Source organism: Alexandromys fortis, unplaced genomic scaffold (assembly GCF_014885135.2).
Source record: "Alexandromys fortis isolate MF-2015 unplaced genomic scaffold, M_Fortis_MF-2015_v1.1 scaffold_80, whole genome shotgun sequence".
Taxonomy (NCBI): Eukaryota; Metazoa; Chordata; class Mammalia; order Rodentia; family Cricetidae; genus Alexandromys; species Alexandromys fortis.
In genome coordinates this window covers 5221195-5241131 of record NW_026068174.1, presented here as the reverse complement: position 1 = coordinate 5241131, position 19937 = coordinate 5221195, and the positions used below count along the sequence as shown (strand labels likewise).

The 19937-nt window shown below is 53.1% G+C and overlaps 1 protein-coding gene across 9 annotated transcripts in view; it reads left to right on the top strand.

Moving 5' to 3' along the window:
* The window catches only part of Myo18a (myosin XVIIIA), a 100810-nt gene that overhangs the window by 50449 nt on the left and 30424 nt on the right, over positions 1-19937 (top strand). For 3 of the 9 annotated variants that reach the window (XM_050128573.1, XM_050128569.1, XM_050128570.1), the window contains exons 3-22: positions 446-523; positions 1657-1692; positions 3407-3494; positions 3673-3779; positions 3877-4053; positions 4677-4890; positions 5115-5257; positions 6088-6188; positions 6857-6920; positions 7098-7242; positions 7571-7591; positions 9346-9522; positions 9730-9820; positions 10033-10225; positions 11129-11215; positions 13517-13658; positions 13777-13936; positions 14935-15121; positions 15384-15627; positions 17911-18020. In XM_050128573.1, the coding sequence (XP_049984530.1) occupies positions 446-523; positions 1657-1692; positions 3407-3494; positions 3673-3779; positions 3877-4053; positions 4677-4890; positions 5115-5257; positions 6088-6188; positions 6857-6920; positions 7098-7242; positions 7571-7591; positions 9346-9522; positions 9730-9820; positions 10033-10225; positions 11129-11215; positions 13517-13658; positions 13777-13936; positions 14935-15121; positions 15384-15627; positions 17911-18020 (2565 nt within the window). The remainder of the gene's footprint in view (positions 1-445; positions 524-1656; positions 1693-3406; positions 3495-3672; positions 3780-3876; positions 4054-4676; positions 4891-5114; positions 5258-6087; positions 6189-6856; positions 6921-7097; positions 7243-7570; positions 7592-9345; positions 9523-9729; positions 9821-10032; positions 10226-11128; positions 11216-13516; positions 13659-13776; positions 13937-14934; positions 15122-15383; positions 15628-17910; positions 18021-19937) is intronic. The other 6 variants (XM_050128576.1, XM_050128574.1, XM_050128575.1 and 3 more) reach the window with 3 other exon arrangements.

The following is a 19937-nucleotide window of genomic DNA, read 5'->3' as shown; positions in this document are numbered from 1 at the left end:
GTTGGGGTAGGAGCTGAACTCTAGTTTCTCAGGGAACCTCTAAGTAACCAAGGACTGTCATGTGCCTGTCCCGGGCTGTTGCCTGCTCCCTCTGGCTCTTTGAACCTTCTGTATGCAGGAGGGTGGATTTGGAAGCTGAGATGTATCCTGGCCTGGAGTCATCTCTTGCACATCCTGGGACAGGAGTGAATGGGGGGAGGGGCAACAGGGTCATTTAGAGCTCACAGTGGTTAGGGAAGTAGGAAGAAGTAACCCCAGCCTTCACAGGCATCTGCCTCTTCCTTTTCTGTTTCATAGAGTTTTAAAAACAAGTTAGCATTTGGCTTGTCTCCCGGACACTGCTCCACTTCTGTATTGGGTCTCAGTGGCTCCGCGGGCTGAGAGCTTGGTGTGTGGTGCCTCCTGCTGTCTCTTGAGCCAGAACTAATAGTGGTTTAACCTTTAGACAGGAGCTGACCCTGAGGTCCGGCTGAGTCCCGCAGAGGAGGCACACCAGCGACTTGAGAGGATCTTCACAGCTTCTGTAATGCCACCTCTCTTGTGTGGGGGTTCCCAGTACCTGGACTCTGTGTGTGTGTGTGTGTGTGTGTGTGTGTGTGTGTGTGTGTGTGTGAAGAGAGAAAGAGAGAGAGAGAGAGAGAGAGAGAGAGAGAGAGAGAGAGAGAGAGGATAGAGGGGAACTCTATGGCTGTCCATGAACCCTCACAGTGGCTCTGGAAAGCTGAACTCTGTGGGTATTAATAATTCAGACAGCCCAGGGCCATGACCACAGAGGGGCCCCTCATAGCTGGGGATCTAGTCCCCTTCTTTAGCCCTGGTCTCCTGCCTTGAGGACGCTCATTGGTATTAGGGCCTGGTGTGTGGCAAGGCAGGAGTCAGTATTTCCCATTTTGGTGTCCAGTGTCTAAACCCATGTGGAGATATTAACCCTTCTCATTTCTAACTGGCAACATTCAAAGCTCACCTGGCGCCCACTTCTTCCAGAAAGGCTGTTGAGGGTTTTAAGTAACCAGGCTGTAATGTAGAGGTGAAGGCTGGCCCAGGGACTGGGCAGTTGACAGCCCTATGTTTGGAGCTGGGTGCAATGATGCCTCTGTTTGCCGCGAGGCATGAGGAAGGCATCTTAGATTTAGGCTGTAGGTGCCCTTGTGCTAGCCCTTAGCATGGGGAGTGGTACTCCCTGGGTGTGTGTTTAGAGAGGAGGAACCACATTCTCTTGGTGTTTGATAGCCGCAGGGAGGCCGATGTCCTGGGATAAAAGCAAGAGGATTCCAGGGGGCCCAGGCTTTGGGTGTTGTGAGGTGGCCTGGTCTGCCAGGGGCATGGAGGAGGGAGATTAACTCCGGATGGACTGCACAGACAGTCCAGGAGAGACTAGCTAGAGGCTGAGTGACAGATACCACAAGGAGTGACCCCCCAAGAGCCTTGTCTCAGAAAGGTCTGATGATAACAAAAAACCCCAACCACCGCCTCTGGTCTGGCTTCTCTTGCCTGGCCAGCACCCTAATCCTGGGCAAGAACTCTTGACCTCCATGCTGTATCTTGAACAGGGTGCTGGCTCACTGGTCCAGGGGTGTCTCTCGGATGGGGACCTGCAGTTGTCTCTACCTTGTCTTCACCTTTCTCTCTCTTTCTCTCTTTGCTTGCTGCTGGTAGCTGGACCCTGAGGCCGCCTCTCCTGCCCACAGCCAGGTAGGGTGCTCCTGCCCCACCCAGGAGCCCTCTGCTTTCTCCGGTGACAACCCACCACCCCCACCTTACACCTGGGCTGGCGTCTGTGCTCGGGCCTCCTGCTGGAGTGTAAGGCCTCTTTCCCTCCAGGTTCCCACTCTGTAGTAGGGGACCCAGGGGAGCCGAGATGGTGCAGCTGTGGTCCTTGGGGAGCATCATGGCCCCAGCTTTGCCACATGTGATTCTCAGCCACTGAAACCCAGATCTCTCTGGGTAGAAAAAAAAAACCAAAAGACCCTCAGCCCCAGCCTGAAGATGAGATAGCTGGTCTCTGTCTCCACCTCATGGTCATTGTGAGAAACATGTTCTCAGATAATCCCTAAAGAGGCTAGTGACAGGCCATGACCCTTTGATGTCACTCTAGCACTTAGCCATAGAACATGTCACTGGAGACAAAAATTTCAGCTGGTTCATGTGATCTGAAAAAAGCAAGACCCTGGTGATTTTTTTTTTTTTTGAGACAGAGAGTCTCTCTATGTAGTCCTGGCTGTTCTAGAACTACCTATGTAGACCAGGCTGGCCTTGAACTCAGATCAGCCTGCCTCTGCCTCCTGAGTACTGGGATCAAGGGCACGTGCTGATACTACCAAATCAGTCCTTCAAATATTAAAAGATAAAGACCAAGTATTTTAAATTTTTTTCACTTTGACAGATGAAAACATTGACCACTTTGTTATGATTAGCCTATTGATCTCTCGCCCTTTCAAATCTAAAAATGGATACTCTGCTTATATGCTCTTGCCATTTTCTGAGCCCTCACCCAGGGCTCAGTGTCACAGAGTGGTGTCTCTGCCTCAGTTTCGGGTCTCGTGAGAAAGGGACACACCTAGGGTAAGAGTCTGGGGTGCAAGCCTGAGAGCTGGTCTTCTGGGGGTGGCCAGCCTCCCTCAAGACGTCATCACATTGCTGACATTTTCCCACACGCCGCTGTGGGGCATAACAACCATGGTAGCTAACTCTCTTGTCCGGTTCCTCTGGTGCCACAGCTTCCTAGCTCAAGTGTTCTTATTTGAGGGCATGAGATCTGCTAGCCCTGCTCTGACAATGCTTAGAAATGCTTATTTTTGGTTGGTGGTATCCGGGGACCTCAGGGGTGTCCCAGCCCTTTCACACCCTTCCTATGCTCCCTGTGTTTGACAAGTCAGCTCTGTCCAAGTAGAGAAGGGCAATATCGCCTTGCCCACATAGAGCATCTTCAGGCTAGAGCCCAGGGCTTCTTGTCATTCCACAAGACAGAATCCTAGGATGCAGAAAATGAATGGTTCTTCCCAGCCTAGGGGAAGAGGCCTTTCTTTTGGTTCGAAAGAACCCATGACTGTGGCCCAGAGTTTGGGGCTGGAGTCAGGGTGCAGATTTCACAGTCTCCCAGGGAGGAGATAGAGCAGCTGGCAGTGGAGCCTGGTGACTTGCTTTCTGGGACCAGTTCTCTTGGCCACAGTGCTCCTGTGTCCCTGGGCCTTCAAAGGTGGTATAAATCCCAATCTCACTGTCTGTCCTCCACACCCCTGGCTTTCTTTCCTCCTTTCCTGATCTCTGTCCCCTCTCCCCCTTGTCCTGTGTCTCCCACCAACTTTCCCACTTGCCCATAGCTCCTCCCTTGTCTCTTCATTCCCACTGTCCTTGTCTCTCTACAGTACAATACAATGTCTGTGTATTCCTCCCTTGCCTCTGACAGGCCAAGACGGAAGAGCAGATTGCAGCCGAAGAGGCCTGGTATGAGACGGAGAAGGTGTGGCTGGTCCATAGGGATGGCTTCTCCTTGGGTGAGTCTCTGCCGGTTGGGATGGATGCAGGGCTTGGCTTAGGGCTGGCACGGAAAATGCCTCTGCCTCTGGTAAGGGCTGGAGTGAGCAAGGAGGGTCTGGTGAGCCAGCAGGGAAGAAGGCCTAAGGAGAATAGTCTAATTTCCCAGGCCCAAGTCCAACTATCCCTGCTCTGCAGCCAGCCAGCTCAAGTCGGAGGAGCTCAGCCTACCTGAGGGGAAGGTGCGCGTGAAGCTGGACCACGATGGAGCCATCCTGGATGTGGACGAAGACGACATAGAGAAGGTTGGAAGGAGGCTGCTGACAAGGAAGGACACAGACAGGGCAAGCCCGTCCCCTGTGATGGAGATGGGTTCTGCATCTTCCTTGTCTTTCTTCCCAGGCTAATGCTCCTTCGTGTGACCGCCTAGAAGATCTAGCCTCACTGGTGTATCTCAACGAGTCTAGCGTCCTGCACACGCTGCGCCAGCGCTATGGGGCTAGCCTGCTACACACCTACGCTGGCCCTAGCTTGCTTGTCCTCAGCCCCCGAGGTGCCCCGGCTGTGTATTCAGAGAAGGTGTGCCTTCCTAGGGACCCACCCACCTTCATCCTACTTTTTCTGGTTTTCTCTCTTCCATTGTCCACTGGGTTCCCACCCACGCTCCATAGTTGACCTTGGGAAGAGGGTGGGGACAGAAGGCTATCCTGCCATCTTTTTTTTTTAATATTTATTTATTATGTATACAATATTCTNGGGTTTCTCTGTGGCTTTGGAGCCTGTCCTGGAACTAGCACTGTAGACCAGGCTGGTCTCGAACTCACAGAGATCCGCCTGCCTCTACCTCCCGAGTGCTGGGATTAAAGGTGTGTGCCACCATCGCCCGGCTTATGCCTGCAGGCTGGAAGAGGGCACCAGACCCCATTACAGATGGTTGTGAGCCACCATGTGGTTGCTGGGAATTGAACTCAGGACCTTTGGTAGAGCAGGCAATGCTCTTAACCTCTGAGCCATCTCTCCAGCCCCATATCCTGCCATCTTTAATAGAGTTAGTGGGTGTCTGCATTTCCATGCATGACCTTGCCTTGAAAATACCTGGGCATCTGTGGAGTGGTGGCACAGCAATGTGCAAGTCCTAGAGGTGAGATGAGGTGGTCCCAGCTCTAAAAGCCCCCCCTCACTCTGTGCCTGTCCTGCTGAAGGTGATGCACATGTTCAAGGGGTGTCGGCGGGAGGACATGGCACCCCACATCTACGCTGTGGCCCAAACTGCATATCGGGCAATGCTGATGAGCCGCCAGGACCAGTCCATTGTCCTTCTGGGTAGCAGTGGCAGCGGCAAGACTACCAGCTTTCAGCATCTGGTGCAGTATCTGGCCACCATTGCTGGCACCAGCGGGAGCAAGGTGTTTTCTGGTAAGGCAGGGCAGCAGGGAAAGCAGATGTGTGGGGGAGGGGCGTGGGGAAAGGAGGGTGACTCTCCTCGATGCTGGCTTTTTAAGCTTTGGCTCCTAACCCCTGAACTCACATATCCTAATCCCCGGGCAGTTGTTGTCCGGGGCATCCTGGAGCTGCCCCGGTTTTTTTGCGGGGAAGCTGCCCCTGGTTGTTCTGATGTCCCCTGGGCCTGTGCTCTGCAGTGGAGAAGTGGCAGGCCCTGTACACCATCCTGGAAGCCTTCGGGAACAGCCCTACCATCATGAATGGCAGTGCCACCCGCTTCTCCCAGATTCTCTCCCTGGACTTTGACCAAGCTGGCCAGGTGGCCTCAGCATCCATTCAGGTAAGGGGCATTGCCCAGGCCTAGGGAGCAAAGACGGACCCCTGGTTTCATGCCCTAGGAGTCAGGCTCCCCAGTGCCTCATTAACTGGACTCCACTCTGGCGAAATGGAGGCCTGTGACAGCAGAGGCAGGGTTGGTCTCCATTCTGCCCTCATTCTGCCCTCATTCTGCCCTCCAGACCTCTTGCCCTTCTCCTCCGCCCACACCCTACTGCTGGAATCCCCATCCCTCTCTGCCGACTTTCCGAGACCCAGGGACTTAGGACTTCTCTCAGGCTAGTGCTACACACTTGGCAATAAAGAAACGCCCAGGTGCACCAATCTATTGCCTTGTTGAATAAAATTTCTTTTAAAAAATTATTCACTTATTTGTGTATATGTGTGTATATGCACATACACCCACGTGCTGTGCCACATATAAGGAGGTCAGAGGGCAACTTGCTGGAGTCAGTTGTTTCTTTCCGCCATGCGGGCCCTAGGGATTGAATCCAGGTTGTTAGACTTGGTGGCAAACAGTTTTGTCTGCTAAGCCATCTTGCTCTCCCCTAAATGAAATTTTCTGCCTTAAGCATCTATCGCCCAAGGAAGGCTGGTTCCTGGGTGCTGGCCATGGTAGTGCCCACCCGACACCATTCCGGGCGTCGGGGACCTTCTTCTTTTCCGGGCTCTGGTTTCTACCTTTTTCTGATCTTGGAGTGAAGTGGTAGGTGGTTGAGGACCTGGGAAGAGGATGCTCTGATGTTTCCGTGGGCGTGGAGCACCAGGGCCTGGTTCCTCCTGCTGAGGGGTAGGAGGGCTGTGACCATTTTCCTCATCTACGCTGTACCACAGACGATGCTCCTGGAGAAGCTGCGTGTGGCCCGACGCCCGGCCAGCGAGGCCACTTTCAACGTCTTCTACTACTTGCTGGCTTGTGGTGACAGCACGCTCAGGTGAGATGGGAAGGTGTGCTCCAATGGGACTCTGGACTCCAGCTCACTGGCCCACCGTGCCCTGTGTCCATTGCCAGCTGGCTCCGAGCTGGGCCCTCGGGATGGTGAGATGATAGAGACTCGGGCCTTGCCATTTAGGACTTACTTGGCCCTAAATCTTGGGATCATGCTGGACCCTCAGTGTTCATTGCTCTCTGGTCTGGGGAAGAAGTTTACCTGGACGAAGGTGGCATGGCTCCCTGAAGTTCCACAGCTGCTGTAATCTGAACTGGTCTGGAAGCCAAGCCTCCTCCCGTACCCTCCAGCTGCCCTCAGCTCCCTGTCAGATGCCCTCCCATGTTCTTCCCTATATGCCTTCAGACTGGCTCCCTGCTTAAGGGCAAGCAGGTGGCTCCAGGCACCCTCTGGCTCCTTTCACAGCGGAGGCACGGGCCGGCCTGGCTAGATGTGCCTTCAGGCAGACTCCCCGCCCCTTCCCAGGGTTCTGACTGCACCCTTTCTCCTAGGGAGGCTGGTGTCTGCTGAGGTATCCAGTCCAGTTAGGAAAGGTGGCAGATCTGGCTGGGTGACTGGGGTGATGGAGGCTGTGGTTAGTTGTCGCCCCTGAGAGGGACAAGGCGTTGGCCTGGGGATCAAGCCTCGTGTTGACGCCTCATTTGTACCCCTAGGACAGAGCTTCACCTGAACCATTTGGCCGAGAACAATGTGTTTGGAATTGTGCCACTGGCCAAGGTGAGAGCTGGGCTGTGGGGACCGAGTCGGTGGCTCTGGGACTAGAAGCTTCCATTGGCAGGTGGTTCCCCATGGTGGTTCCAGCATGGCCCTGCAATCCCAGAGGGTCCAGCAGTATGGGGGATGCTGGAAGGGAAGCATCAGAGGTTCAGAGGCAGCATCCCTGTCTTCCCTCAGCCCGAGGAGAAGCAGAAAGCTGCTCAGCAGTTCAGTAAGCTACAGGCGGCCATGAAGGTGCTAGCCATCTCTCCTGAGGAACAGAAGGCCTGTTGGCTCATACTGGCTTCCATCTACCACCTGGGGGCTGCTGGAGCCACCAAAGGTAACAGACAGCCTGTCCTGTTATCCAGAATGCCTCTGAGGTCCCTGCCCATGTGTGTAGTTCGTTTTTTGTCCCGCACACTTAGCTGTTACCAGACAACCTTCTGCCCTGTGCACACTTGGGCTTGTACCCTGTCTCAGTTCTCCACATCGGAGCTGAAGGCTAGAGAAACATCTCTGCCCATGATTGCCTGAGCTTGGCCTTAGCTGTCAAGACAGACCACAGTGAGCAGCGGGGTGGGCGACTAGGGGTGTGGGGTTGAGGGATGGAAGGTCCTGCCTCAAAGCAGTGCCTGGAGTGACTGTCCTTCTCATTCCCTCCCTGATAGAGCCCCTTGAGGAGCAAGCCGGTAACTGACTTTGGTGGACCTCGGGGTGTAGGGACCTGCTTGACCATCTTGGTGCTTCCCTGGGCTTCTGGGCACTGGGCTCATTCTCATGGGGGGACTGGTCTAAAGAGAAGCCCTGTGTTGAGGGTAGAAGAAGAGCCTGCTAGCTATGAAACTGAGCCCCCAGAATATCAGTTTTTCCTTCCCATTTTACATCTGGGACCTGGGGCTTCCTGAGACCAGTTTCCCCATCTTCCAATTCACTGGTTTGGTAGTTGCTGCTGTTTCTCCTGCATGTCAAGGTGGAGGTCACTAGGGGGCAGCAGGCACCTGGTGATGGATGGACTTTAGCTTTTGCACTCGGGATCCATGCTTGTGGATGGCTGGGTACAATCTGACTCGGAAGAACCGTTCTCTTCCTTGGATACTGTGCTGAAGGGCCACGATGGTAGCGGCTCTTCACCCCCTTTTTCTCCAGCCGTGGGAAAGGGGGTGCTGGCTCTGCACGACACTTCTGGCTTTTGCTGTCTTCTTGGAGATGTGAGAAAGAGAGGGCTGCTTAGCAGGCGTTGGGACGCATTGGTGGCTGTGGGCGCATGCAGGAACAAGTGTCGGGGTGTCTGGTTTATGATACCGGTAGATGACACCTCATCGAGAAGCACCAACTTTGGGTTAAGTCTCCAGGCAAGAGAGAGCAAAGGCGTGTGATTGTGTCTTGAGAGAGGTTCTCGTGTTCTGAGGAATCAGACCCCAGTTTCCTCTGACGCTTCTCAGTTGTGACTGCAGGTGGAATATGCTGAGTGTTGACTAGTGTCGTTCCCGCCTAAGTTTCCAGTGTTTCCCGGGGTGTGTGTGTGTGTGTGTATGTGCGCGCGCGCACGGGTTGCACTGTGTATGCACAAGTGTGCGTACATGTGGTGTGCGTGTGTGTCCACATGTACTGTAGGAAGTCTTTTGTGTGTCTCTTTCTCTGTCGGTGTGATGACATACACAAACACATTCCTCTGAGACTGTGTACTTTTGTATCTCAGGGCCAAATGCGATCGTGCTTTCTTGCCTGCTCATCTTCATAAACCCCTACCTCCCACAGTCCCTTCCCGAGGGCCTGGCAGGCTCAGTTGATGACTGTTTGCTAACACACTGTTTTTCTTTGCATGCTGCATGCTGGTCCTTTGCCTTACAGAAGCTGCTGAAGGTAAAAACCTTGTTTCTTGTTAGCTTTCCCTAATTGCTGTGATTAGGCACATGTTGGCTCAGGCACATATGTCTGTGTGGGATGTTCCCTTTTCCCTGCGGCTCAGTTGCCTCCCCACTGTTGAGCCATTAAGGTGTCTATGGTCTCCCTTAGGGCAAGGGGGGGGTGTCTTAATATTTCTGGGGAAGGGACAGGTGCTGTTGCTCTTTTCTTGCTAAACCCCTACAGGCACACATGGCTCTAGTGCTCCTGCTGGGTGGGCCTCCTCTTCCTCTAACCCTGTCCTCACCCAACTCAAGCTATACACCCCTGGATTAAATTGCAACTGATTGTGCGCCCTCTAGTGGCACCCTGTGGAGTCGGTGCCTCTTTTAGGACCTCTCTTCTTTCCTCCCCTAAGGGACTCTGAAAGAACTGGCAGCCGTTGGGTGTTCTGTTCTCATGTCGAGCTCAAGTAGTGTTATCAGGACGATGCCAGCTCCCCCATCCTATGGGGTGAGGCTGCCAGAAGTCACTGTGGTTTTTGGTTGTCCTAAGGTGTACCTAAGATGCTAGATCTCCTCTCCCTGTTGCCCCACAGCTGGACGCAAGCAGTTTGCCCGCCACGAGTGGGCCCAGAAAGCCGCATACCTGCTGGGCTGCAGCCTGGAAGAGCTATCCTCGGCTATTTTTAAGCACCAACTTAAAGGTGGTACCCTGCAACGTTCCACCTCCTTCCGCCAGGGCCCCGAGGAGAGCGGCCTGGGAGAAGGCCCAGGTACCTGGGGCCCCTTGACTAATGAGTAGGACTGGAAGGCCTTGTCTGGGACTTGTCGCCCTCCCAGAGGTGGGAAGGACTACGGGGAGTGAATAGATGCTTCCAGGGGGAGAGCCCCAGGTCAGCTACCTCTGTGGGTAGAGAGCATCCCTGGGCAGGTGGGTGGACCCAAGGCCTGAAGCTATGGCTGCTCCTCTTGCCCCACAGGCCCCAAACTGAGTGCCATGGAGTGCTTAGAGGGCATGGCATCTGGCCTCTACAGTGAGCTCTTTACCCTCCTCATCTCCCTGGTAAACAGGTAAGTCAAGCGGAACCCAGAGGCACCCCACTTTCTGCTTTAATAAAAGTGGGGTTGATGCTTGCGTGGTGGCTTAGGCATCGCTGCCTTCACCACAGAGGCGAGGGAACCCTGGGTAGGGAAAGGGGTTGGTTACATGGCAGGGGCAGGGAAGTGGGGCCCACTGTATAGGAATGCCCCGTCCAGCTCTGACTAAGGCTCTTCCTGCTAAGGGCTCTCAAGTCCAGCCAGCACTCGCTCTGTTCCATGATGATTGTGGATACGCCAGGCTTCCAGAACCCTGAGAGGGGTGGGTCAGCCCGTGGAGCCTCCTTCGAGGAGCTGTGCCACAACTATGCCCAGGACAGGCTGCAGAGGCTATTCCATGAGCGCACCTTCCTTCAGGAGTTAGAAAGATACAAAGAGGTAGGTGGCTGCCATCAGGGCCCTGCCCAAGCCCTCTGCTGGCTCACCTTCTGGCCAGGGCATCCTGGGCTGGGCATAAGGACACATACAACACTAATTCCCCGCTCTCTAGCCTCCCTTACTTTATTTATTTATGTATGATGTACAACTTTATGCTAGAAGAGGGCATCAGATCCCACTATAGATGGTAGTTAGCCAACATGTGGATTCTGGGAATTGAACTCTCCTCTGGAAGAACGGACAGTGCGCTTAGCCTCTGAGCCATCTCGCCAGCCCCCTAGAGTAAGAATTTTGTGGACAGTCTGTGCTCCAGGAAGCTGAAGGCATATTCAAAGTCCCTTGGAGGTCTCATTTTCCTCTTTATAGCCCCCCTTTCAGTCTGTGAATTGCCACAGTGCAGTTTCTGTCTCAAGGTGTTCCTGGGTACTTCTTCTCCCAGATCCCTCCCTGTCCAGCTCTCTTAGAATCCAAGGCGTAGGTGGTGGCTAGCTGTTGAGCCCCTCCCGAAGAGGTCTCTGGGATTTCTTCCTCCTGTGGAGGAGGGTATTTTGTCTTGAATAAAAGAAGCCCCCAGAGGAAGGCTGTGACTGTCTTCATGAGTTCTAAGGATGATTGTGTGAAATGGAGAGAAGGCTTATTCTGCACTGCCAAATCAACCGCTGCGAATAGCATCAGCGTGTGACTGCGGTTTAGCATAAGAGGAGAACTATGAGAATTTTAGCTGTAAAAAATACTGAGCACTACCTTGGGAGGCAGTGAGTAATTTGTCCTTTGGGATAGTTTAGGGGGCTCCTGCATGGAGATGAGGCATTGGATTTGCCCCAGAGGCCCTGCCCAGCCTGCTCCTGTGGCTGTATACCCTTTGTATCCCCTTGAGTATTATTATTGCGCCTTCCTTCCTAGGAGAACATCGAACTGGCGTTTGATGACTTGGAGCCAGCCGCAGATGACTCAGTGGCTGCTGTGGACCAAACTTCCCACCAGTCCCTGGTAGGAATGCCAGGGAAGCCCGGGCTAGCCTCGACTCTTTCCCACTCATCTGGCAACTGAGCTGCTTGCTGGAGTTACACTGTGGGCTGAGGAAGGGTCACACCCACATATCATGCACTGCACAGCTACAGGGCTCTACCCGTGGGCACTCAGTCTGTGTGGGAAGGAGGCACACTCTCCTGCCTAGTGAGTGGGGACCATAATCCAGAGTCCCAGCCAAGCAAGAAAATGTTCTTCCTCTCTTGCGACCTGAGGCTCAGACCCTGTCCTGAGCCTGACTGAGCCGTGTATCTGCCCAAGCCCTGATGTCTGCTGCTATGGAGTGGATGTGGGGCGAGAATCCAAACCCAGAGGATAAAATCATTGCCTCCCATAGTCCACCAGAGCCCTAGAGAGGAGGCAGCAGCTCCCTCAAACAGGGAAACATTGTCAAATTTAAAATGTCCCAAGGCAGGCTGACAAGGATGTCGGCCCTCACCCCTCACCCCTGGGAACACGCTGTCATCTTTTATACTGGTATCTTGGGCATCTTTTGCCTGAGACACTGCCTGGCCCAATGAGCACTTGGTATTTGGTGATTATTTTCAGTTTGGGGATTTGCGGCCTGTACATTTTGGGAAAGACATTTATGCTGGGCAGCAGAGCTCGGGTTCGGCTGAGGCTCTCTCTAGGTGGTCCTTGTTGCCTTGCAGTGAGGTCCTGCTGGACTAGCACAAGATGGGCACAAATTCTTAAAGCGCCAAGAGGCTCTCCAGGGAAGATGCATCTCCCGTCCCCATCACCAGGCTCCTGGGGTGGTCCTCCTGCGGAGCCTTTGCCATCTTCAGATGGAAGGAAGTTGTCCTTGTGTCTCATGAGCACCAGGGGGCAGACTGTGTTAGGCTGCAAATCAGTCATCCTCGCTTGCTCGCTTGCTCGCTCTTAGGTTTCTGCTATTTGATGGTTCTGGGGAGGAGGGGGTCTCCAGTGCCACATACCATGTCACTCCCAGCCACTCATCTCTAGATATTAGAGTACTGTCCCCACCCACTGGCCTTCTGGGAGTCACGCCGACTCCTGTGGGGAGAAGATATAGGCAGTAGATCAAAGAGAGGGAAAAATAGCACTTCTCTTATTTTTCTTGTCTGCCAGGCCATAAAAGCCAAGTAAGCATGGGGTGTGGGCAGTTCTTCGTGTCTAAAGAAGATAAGGGAGATACACACACACACACACACACACACACACACACACAGGCACCTTCAGGCCAGATGTGGCCACAGGGCTCGTTTACTAGGTTTTTATGGGATATTAGGATGCAGAATTTCACCTTCTCTTGAAAAACCAAAGACTCAGAGTCGTGGAGGTTGCTCACTGGGTAAGGTTCTTTGATGTGTAGGAATTCACCCAGGAGGCAAAGACCGGAGATCCCTAGAGCAAAATTGGTAAGTTCAAACAAGAGACCTGTCTCGATAAGTAAGGTAGAGACGAGTTGAGGAAGACACCATCATTAACCTCTGGACTCCACATGCATGTGCACACGTGCTCACACACGAGACACATACACACACACACATAGAATATTTACTAACACTCACTAGTTGTGTTTTTCTGGGACGGTAGTCTGCTTGAGTGGCAGTCGGTCATTCCCTTCAGATGGGGACACACCTTGCTTTCCTCCATTCTGCTTTTGTTGTCCACAAACTCCATGAAGAGTCACCTGCCTGGGGGCTTTGGTCCTTGAGTTTATAGCCAGCAGCGATCTGGGCACTCTCTGGGTTTTCCCCATGGGGACCAGTGCTAGCTCCACAGCCATTGTTAAGAGCGCACGCCTTTAATCCCAGCACTCTGGCAGAGGCAGGTGGATTTCTGTGAGTTCAAGGCCAGTCTGCTCCACTTAGTCAGACCCTATTTCAAACTAAACAGAGAAGGCCTCCTTTGAGATTTTGCTGTACGTAGACTTTGTCCCGCTGAAGCTGGTGGGAAGTGAATCCTGGAACTGGCCTCGCTCCTGCGATTTCTGAGGGGGTAACGATTGAGGGGAAGCTCTAAACATGAGTGCAAATCAGAATAAACTAGTTCTGGACTAGTTGGGACCTTTGGACCCAAGTCCCAGCAACCTTCTTTTGTAGTGAGTTCTTAGAGTTCGTTCTCAGCTGGTTTCTATGCCTATCTATTCCACAAGGTGTCAGTAGTAAGCAGCCAGCGCCACACTGTTCAAATTCAAGCAAGTGTGACTATAGCTATCCATGGTGTTTTGTTGGGAGGGAGCGTTTCCTTTGCACAACCCCACATGGCTAAGCTTGATCTTTACTCCTGTCCTAGGTTCGCTCACTGGCCCATGCTGATGAGGCAAGGGGACTACTATGGCTGCTGGAAGAGGAGGCGCTGGTGCCGGGTGCCACCGAGGATGCTCTCCTCGACCGTCTTTTCTCCTATTATGGCCCCCAGGAAGGTGACAAAAAAGGTAGGTGATGCCTAGAGTGGCCGCCTTCCTGCTTTGGGAGAGCCGGGTGGCACGGCACTCTGTAGCCGTGTGTCTGTCTGTGCCCTGATGACCTGAACTTGGCTTCATGCACCCTCAGGCCAGAGTCCTCTACTGCGCAGCAGCAAACCACGGCACTTTCTCCTGGGTCACAGCCATGGTACCAACTGGGTGGAGTACAATGCGACTGGCTGGCTGAACTATACCAAACAGAACCCAGCTACCCAGAATGCATCCCGGCTCCTGCAGGATTCCCAGAAGTAAGACCATCTCATATCCTGTCCCCACAACTGTTGTCTGGGCTCCCTTCCTCTGGTGACACGTCAGAGACAACAACAGTCAAGTCCACGTGGCCTTGAAGACACAGGAATCACCTGCAGAGATAGGGATGGGACGCAGACACTTAGAGGGACCGGTAGTCTTCAGTTGGAACAGCTCCCTCCTCACTCTCTTCATAGAAAGTGGAAACACCACAGTCAGCAGATTTGGTGGCATTCAGAAACTAGAAGCAGGGGAGTCCGAAGTTCAAGTCGTCCTTGGCTACATTTTTAAAAGATTTTGTTTTTTAGTTTTATATAGAAGAGGGGGAGGAGATGGGCACCTGAGTGCAGGTGCTTGTGGGGGCCAGAAAAGGGAACCAGATCCCCCCAGAGCTGGAGTTACAGACTGTTGTGAGCCTTCTCACATGGGTGCTGGGAACTGAACTTGGGTCCTCTGCAAGAGCAGTCAGCACTCTGAACTACCGAGCTCTCTTTTCAGACCCCTCAACAAAATTTAAAAAGCCAAGAATAACTTTAAACCTCAGAAATCACATAAGCCCTGGCACCCATTCCTTTATGTCAGAGATTAGGAGCTACACCCTCTGTAGACAGGGACTTGTAGGTGCTAGGCGGTTAGCAATCAAGAGAGCAGACACCCCTGCCCTGTGGAGTTTACGTCCCAGTGGGAGAGGTAATGAACAAGAGATGAAACACATAGTCTAATTATGTAGTACACTGAACTGAATATCAGAATCCCTCTCTGCCCTCGCTGGTGAGAAAGTGGAGTGGATTGCCGCCACTGCCCAATCCTTGCCTGCATGGCCTCTGTCTATCTTGGGTTTTCTCTTCTTCTAGTTTTGTTGTAGGTTTAGGGCATACTGCTTCAGCAAAGATGGCCCAGACACCCGGCCACAGCCATATTGTGGGTGGGGGTTGGGTGGGTGCAGTTTCTATTGCCCAGTGGTCTAACTCCTTCTCTGGTCTTCCTCCCCCTGCAGAAAGATGATCAGCAACTTGTTTCTAGGCCGGGCAGGCGGCGCCACGGTGCTCTCAGGCTCCATCGCGGGCCTGGAGGGTGGCTCCCAGCTGGCCTTGCGCCGGGCGACTAGCATGAGGAAAACCTTTACCACGGGCATGGCAGCTGTCAAGAAGAAGTCACTGTGTATACAGATTAAGCTGCAAGTGGTGAGTGTCCAACGAGGTCCCAGGTCTCCTTCTGCTGGCAGGTCGGCACGGCACACTTGTGACATTCATGCCCAACCAGATCCACCTGCTTTGATCACTGCTGGTGGGATTGCCCTTTTAGTGCTGCTGAGGAGTGCAGCGCTGTCCAGGCTTAGCAATGTCCTAGCAGGGGCAGACCAACTACTACCCTGTGAGGAGCAGAGATGCTAGCTTTCTGGACCCTAGACATGGGGACACTGAGGTGGTCCTTTCCCTTTGGCAGGATGCCCTCATTGACACCATCAAGAGGTCCAAGATGCACTTCGTACACTGCTTCCTGCCTGTGGCTGAGGGCTTGCCCGGGGAACCCCGAGCTGCCTCTTCCCGCCGAGTTAGCAGCAGCAGTGAGCTGGACCTGCCCCCAGGAGACCCCTGTGAGGCTGGGCTGCTGCAACTGGATGTGTCCCTACTTCGTGCCCAGCTTCGGGGATCCCGCCTGCTTGACGCAATGCGCATGTACCGCCAAGGTGAGGCACCTTCCCCTCCACCAGGCTCTGGTGCCCTTTGCTGAGCTGGCAGATGCCACCCTGCTGCCGTCCTCTCTAGGGGCTGGCTGGAGATCTTTCTCCGCCCTAGTCCCAGCCCAACCTTTGCTTTTAGTCCCGTCTACTTTGGGACTCCTCTCTTCCTCCTTTCCCTTTCTCATTCAAGTCCTACTCCTGCGTGTTTGTGTGTGTGTGTGTGTGCGTGTGCATAGACACTCAGACGGACGCACACACTCCGTCTCAAACGCCCTATCATTTGTTCCCATAGCTCTTCTTGCCCATCATCCCTAGTGTGGGCGGGTCAGCTCTGCCAGTAGCCACAGACAGAAGGACTCAGTGCCCTTTCAGTGCCGTCTACCCAAGGGGGAAACAGGTGCTAAATCTCTTAGAAGTACTTAAAATTCCCAAGAAAGGTCAGCAGGATCCTTTAATCCTCCTGGAGGGGATGAGGATGACAGTAGTAGCAGTTGTCATCCATTCAGAATTCATGGCTTGCCAGGTGCTGTTCCCAGCTTTTTTACTCATTAATTCACAGCCGCCTCACGAGGTGGTAACTATTATCAACCCTAAATAAGGAGGCGAGGTTTGTAGAAGTGAAGGAGCATGCCCAGGGTCACCCAGCAGCAGAGCTGGATGCCAGCCAGGCAGGCTGGCGCCTCAGGCCTCTCGAGCTGAAGTAAGGAAGTACCAGGTTTCTGTTCTTTTTTCCTCCTCCTCAGCGAGAAGTGCAGGCTGGGTCCTACCTACCTGCAGAAGGGTCCCCTTGAGGTATCCCCATGGATACCCTCACTTTTCCTCAGCAGCGAAAGCCAGGAAGCAGGCTCCCTACACAGTCCTAAATAAATCATCGATCTGTCCCCACGTCTTGATATGGAGTTGGTGTTTATTATTTCAAAACCAGATTGTTACCGCTCTGAACCAAAATCAATGTGCTTTACTCAAACAAGCAGATCGATGAGGCCAACGGCAGCAGCTTCCCCCTCCCCCGGCCCCCAGCCACCATCGATAGCGCTGATGATTAATTAAGATGCCAGGCGTCCAGACTGCTATCCTGGCCCATCAATTTAATTGCAATTCAGATACAATCAATAGCTCACTTTGTCTTGGCCCCTCAGCAGCCCCCGCCTCCTGTTGCAATTATCAGGCACATACATCAGCCTCATCTCCCAGCTGGAAGGTTTCCCAGAGCTGGCTGGCCAGAGCAAGCCCACAGCTGGCTGTCAGTGGCCTAGGTGTGAACTCCACTTTTGTCTCTGACCGCAACCCAATGGCTCCAACCTCAGGCCTCAGTTTCCTTGGCTGGAAAACTGAAGCGGGTGTATTTGAGATCCCTATCTGTCTGGAAGTGCTGTAATCTGGAGGAGTGGCCCTTTTGGCCCTCCACTGTGGACCCTGGTGAGATCAGTACCATTGGGGTCACTTCCTGCTATCCACTATTCTGACCGTGTTCCAAGCCAGAAGCCATCTCGCCTTCCCCTTGACATCAATTCCAGACACCCTTTAGGAAAGGAGAATTTCAGGGTTCTTGATCATTGAGCCTTCAGGTTAAGGTCAAGGTGGGGCAAGGAGGGAGTCCTTTCTGTGACCCTGCTCTGACAGGAGACAGGGAAATCCCATTTCTCTGAGCATTTGCCAAGTGAGCCAAGCTCTACTTACTATATATTTCCTGGCTTGGTCTCCATGAGGTCCAGGATCCCTGTTTAAAGGTGAAGTGGGCCTGGGGTGTGTTTTAGCTCATGATAGAGAAGGGAGCCCCCACTCAGTAAGGTCTCCAAATGAAGATCAGGGAGGACAGCTGATACGGGGATAGCTGGGAAGTCTGGGTGACTTCTGTTTCTGCTTTCTACCCTCCCACGTCATGACTATGTGATAATGCAGAGACTGAAACCTTGGAGACTCAATAAGGAAAAACAATAGGATGTCAGGTGATAGCTGGGGGCTGGCCTGGAATCCAGACCCAGCTCTTCACAGCTATGTGGGCTTGGCCACGCCACTTCTAAGCCATATTATTTCTATCTACCTATATTATCTATCTATCTATCTATCTATCTATCTATCTATCTATCTATCTATAAATTTTTTTGTGTGTGTGTGATGTGGAGAATGGAACCTGAGGCCACACCCACGCTCTATCCTGAGCTAAAGCCTTCATATCCTATTGTAGAACAGCTCTGATGACCTGTCCTTTCTGGGCCTCCCTGTCCATCCCTCCACCCCCACCCAATCAAGCTGGGTGTTGATGTATCTGTCTGGTTCTCTCTCCAGGTTACCCAGACCACATGGTGTTTTCTGAGTTCCGCCGTCGCTTTGATGTCCTTGCTCCACACTTGACCAAGAAGCATGGGCGCAACTACATAGTAGTGGATGAGAAGCGGGTAGGTGTGGGGCTCCAGGATCTCTGCAGACCCCTCACTCACTCACTCCCTCTGCCTCTCTTTCCTAGACTTTGCAGCCTGGCTCTTGCTCAAGGTCATAGAGTTCCAGCCAACCAGGTCTAGGGCAGAGACACAACACCGTGGCAGTGTGACAATGGCTGCCACATGAGATCATGAGCTGCAGGGACTGAGGAGGAGCCACTCCTATTGGAGGTCAAAGATTTGGGTGTCTGTGCTTTTAGGAAGCCAGACAGTCACACTGAGTAAACATGACAGGGCCTTCCAAGTGGATGACTAGGATTTATGTTTTGGGTATCCCGCTGATGGCATCTGGGTCCTTCAGCCTCAGCTTCCATGGTATTATCTGGTTCCTGAAGCAGGAAGCTCTCTAGGGCTGGGCAAGCTTCCTTCCTAGGAGGAGGCTGAGATGGGCAAGTCTACTTTGGTGCCGGAGCATATGTCCGGCAATCAAGAATGATGAACCCATGACTGTAGTGTAGAAGTGTCTTTGTCATCTCACACTGCCACCTCAACCCCCAGGCAGCCAAAGGCTCCTTGAGTAGAGGAGACTCCCGCTGCTGTGCACTGGCTCCGGCTTTCAGCTTGACTCTGAGAGCACCTCAGTCCTTAGGAGGCTTCCCTGAAGGGAGGGCACTCTGTAGCCTGGGGACGGAAAGCCCACAACATTGCCTAGTCTGCCCCTACTTCTCTGACTCACAGACAAACATTCATGGAAGCCGCAAAGATTTCTGTGGTCTCAGGCCTGTTAGCATCCCATCTTCTCACGGCGACAGGCTGTGCTTGTCTCCCTGGAGATGCTGTCCTTTCCAGACTGTCATTTCTGTGTGAATCTCTCTGATCACAACATCCCACCTGTAGTGTCCCCTGCTCAGGGAGTTTGCTGTTGGACTCAGCGAGACCCTGCAAGTCGAGACCCAATCTGTTCTCTGTTTCATCATTTACTTCATAGCCTTGACACCATGGCCCGACCTACTCAGCACTTAGCCTTCATCTCTCCATTCTCCTGAACCCCCCCACAGCCCCGTCTTACCCCTACCCTGAAGGGCCAGCCCTTGGGTGGCTGCGCTGTTCATATTAGACTCCCAAGGGCTATGGAAAGAAGCTGTACAACTCTAGACTTGAATTCCTACAGGTTTGTGGTCTTCAACCTTAGGTGGGCCCTTGGCATGGCCTAGGAAGTTTTATGCATGTCCTTCCTTGTGTGGCCACATCACCAAGCTCCTGGCCTGCTATCCCATTCACCACCTTTCTCCTCCAGTCTCCTACCCTACCTTACTCTCCCCTCCCCTCCCCTGCCTTCCCAGGTCATCTTCCCAGCAGCTGACCTTGACTTTAAACTACTGAAACCAAGGGTCTAGCTTCTTCTACCATCCTTATCTTCTTCCTTCTTCCCATCCCCCATCCTGCCTTGGTGTGAACAGGGTGGAAGTGAGCCATTTTGGGGCAGTTCCTTCCTTCATGGTTTAGAATCCATTCCCTCCTGCCTTTTTTCTCTGTTAGAACAGTTCCATAGAGAGTAGCCTCCACCTGAAAGAGGCTCTTTGTCCAGTGCATGCTCTCTAGCCTGAGACCACCCATATCTGCCTGCCCCCAGCTCCTGCTCTGTTGCCTTTTGTTCTTCCACCTCAGCATCCTGTTCTCCACCCTGGTACCCTGGGGCCGGTCTCCCTGTTACTTCTGTGTTGCCAGAGCCACTGGGTATTTTTCGAGCCTCTGTTTCTTGAAATTTTTTTTTGTTTATTTATTATGTAGTGTTCTGTCTGCATGTATGCCTGCAGGCCAGAAGAGGGCGTCAGATCTCATTACCAATGATTGTGAGCCACCATGTGGTTGCTGGGACTTGAACTCATGACCGCTGGAACTGCAGCCAGTGCCCTTAACCTCTGAGCCATCTCT